At 33.8% G+C, this 2,500-nt stretch overlaps 1 protein-coding gene across 2 annotated transcripts in view; it reads right to left on the bottom strand.

Annotated features, from left to right (window-relative positions):
- LOC119596612 overlaps window positions 1-2,500 on the bottom strand; it is a 10,825-nt gene that overhangs the window by 3,248 nt on the left and 5,077 nt on the right. For both annotated transcript variants that reach the window (XM_037945948.1, XM_037945949.1), the window contains exons 7-10: window positions 2,236-2,339; window positions 1,526-1,653; window positions 470-848; window positions 1-131 (exon numbers count right to left, since the gene is read on the bottom strand). The exon at window positions 1-131 is cut by the window's left edge and continues 121 nt beyond it. In XM_037945948.1, coding sequence (XP_037801876.1) covers window positions 1-131; window positions 470-848; window positions 1,526-1,653; window positions 2,236-2,339 — 742 coding nt within the window. The remainder of the gene's footprint in view (window positions 132-469; window positions 849-1,525; window positions 1,654-2,235; window positions 2,340-2,500) is intronic.

Here is a 2,500-nt window from a genome sequence, read left to right as displayed (position 1 = left end):
CACTGACGCTCCCTGAACACCAGGTTCGTGTGATGCTTCCACTCACCAGTTTCTGGGTTGAAGTTGTATTGGGGAAGCAGTTGCCAGCCATTCACACACACCTCTCTCACTGAGCTTAGAATGAAATTTATCTGGAAAAATGGCATAAACACATGAATTGCTATTATTATCTATTATATCTTATAGGGAAATGTCTGAAATGAAAGTGTCATCGTGTGATTCAAGGTGATAATCTAGAGAATAAGTAATAAATATAACTCTTCTATTATCAATCACATATTTCAGGTAGGTCTGAAACATATATTAAACTGATGATTACATCTACTATCCTTTACTTAGTTAAAGACCTAAAAAAATCTAAAACTACATATATCCACAAAGATTTACATATTCTTTACAAAAATACTGTATTTTACCAAACAATGTTATATGTGAAAAGGAAGTCCTACAGCCTTGAAGACATGTATACCTGTTCATCTGATGCAGTATAGGGAAGATTAAGTCTAGCAAAGCCTGGCCTCAGCACTTCCACGTCACTATGCTCTTGGTGACGCCGGAGGTGGGACCGATCCAAGCGAGTATCTTCAACAAGCAGTCTCTCATATCGCTGGGCTAGACCTTCATCTATTCCTAAGATATCTTGAGCATAGGGTCCAGCACAGGCACATCCCCCACGTGCCTGTACCCCAAAGAGGTCGTTCAACACTGCACAGATAAAGTTATGGTGCAGCAGGAGGCCAGACTTCGGATGTCGCACTACAAAGGATAGGACTGGCAGTTTCCCTGTGGCGTCAGTGTATCCTAAAGGTATTAATTCAGGAATATCTTGCACAAAGGTTGATAATTTTCTGAAAACAGAGACCCAAAGAAATCAAGAACACAAACCTACTTTTATTTATAGTTTAATTCATGATAATGAAAACACTTTCAATGTTAAAGCTGTGTCTAAAGTCCTTTAGCCCCTTCTCTACTAAAATTGATAAGATCACCTCTAGAAAGAAGTTCATGGAAAGAAACCAAAAATCATAAGATTTACTAGCATAAACTTGGTATTTATTGGAAACAAGAGATGTGCAGGAACCTTGGTTTGGCCATTCTTGGAGATGCACGTGTTGTAAAAACTAGCATTTTGACTCTAACTTCATTCCCTCTGTGATGGCTATGCCAGGGCATCATTTGGGTATTGTTGGGTATAATAGACAATTCCATAATGTTTTGGGCATATATATATACACACATCTATATAGTGTGATACCCACAGACCAGTTGCCCTTGATAACTGAGCATCTCCCTAGACACATCCCAGTCCCTCCCACCTCCCACTCTCAGTCTACCCTTCACTTAAAAAGTTCTACAGAAGTGTTTGTGTGCTATTCATGTACCTCACCATTAATCATGAGTTACTACATCTAATATCATATTATTTTTAGTATTTTTTTTATTGCCTTATTTTTTTACGTTGCCATAACAAAAAGCACAGACACGGACACACAAATTCATCCTACAGAAGAAAAAGGCCCCGTACTTTGCCAGTTCTCCGTTGCGACTGCAGATAAATTCAGCCGTGATGGTCTTTTTGAGCTGCATGACTAAACCGGCCCTTATGGCTTCCACAATAGCTGGGGTGCCTCCTTCTTCCCTTGTCTCTACATCCTGTTAAAACACATCTATTATCAATAATCATAATGCTGTGAATATCTGTCTTGATAATATTTTCCGTTCTACATCCTGTTAAAACACGTCTATTATTAAGTCTCTAATCATAATGCTGTGAATAACTGTCTTGATAATATTTTCCGTTATATCATTGTTCATTTTAGCAGCATTGAAAGGATTGAAACTTGCTATATGATTTGTGTTATTTCTTAAGCAAACTTTAAAATTATACAGTTGAAAAAGTTGCCAAAAATTGTAAAATAGTTAATTATAATAATAATAATAATAATAATAATAATAATAATAATAATAATAATAATAATAATAATATAAAATAAATAAAAATAATAATAATAATAACAATAATAATAACAAAAGTAACATTTTCACACTTAACAATGTGAACGACATGAAAGAAAATGAAGTAAAAAAAAAAAAAAGGCGATTCACTTTTATAAATTATGTTTTTCCCACTAAAGATAATGAATGAAAAAAAGAAAAGAAAAAGAAAAGAAAAGAAAAGAAAAAAGTAAGAAAAAAAAAAGAAAAGGAAAGAAAAAGAAAAAACTTTAGTCTCACCTGCAAATAACGATGAGAATCCCTGGACACAAAGAAAACAGATCCTCCTCCGCACACTTCTGGGACGGAATTTTGGAAAATATTCTTTTTGGCGATTAAAATACCTATCATGAAAAAAATTAGTATATTAGTTTTACCCATTATGCAGGATTTTTCAATCATATAGTGATAAAAGAACATTGCCCCCCCCCCTAAAAAAATAATAATATTAAATAAATAGATGAAAAAAAAAAAAAAAAAATAATAATAATAATAATAAATAAAT

Source organism: Penaeus monodon, chromosome 38 (genome assembly GCF_015228065.2).
Source record: "Penaeus monodon isolate SGIC_2016 chromosome 38, NSTDA_Pmon_1, whole genome shotgun sequence".
In the NCBI taxonomy this organism is placed as follows: domain Eukaryota; kingdom Metazoa; phylum Arthropoda; class Malacostraca; order Decapoda; family Penaeidae; genus Penaeus; species Penaeus monodon.
Note: the sequence above shows the minus strand (reverse complement) of the source record. Positions and strands in the feature narration are given on the sequence as shown.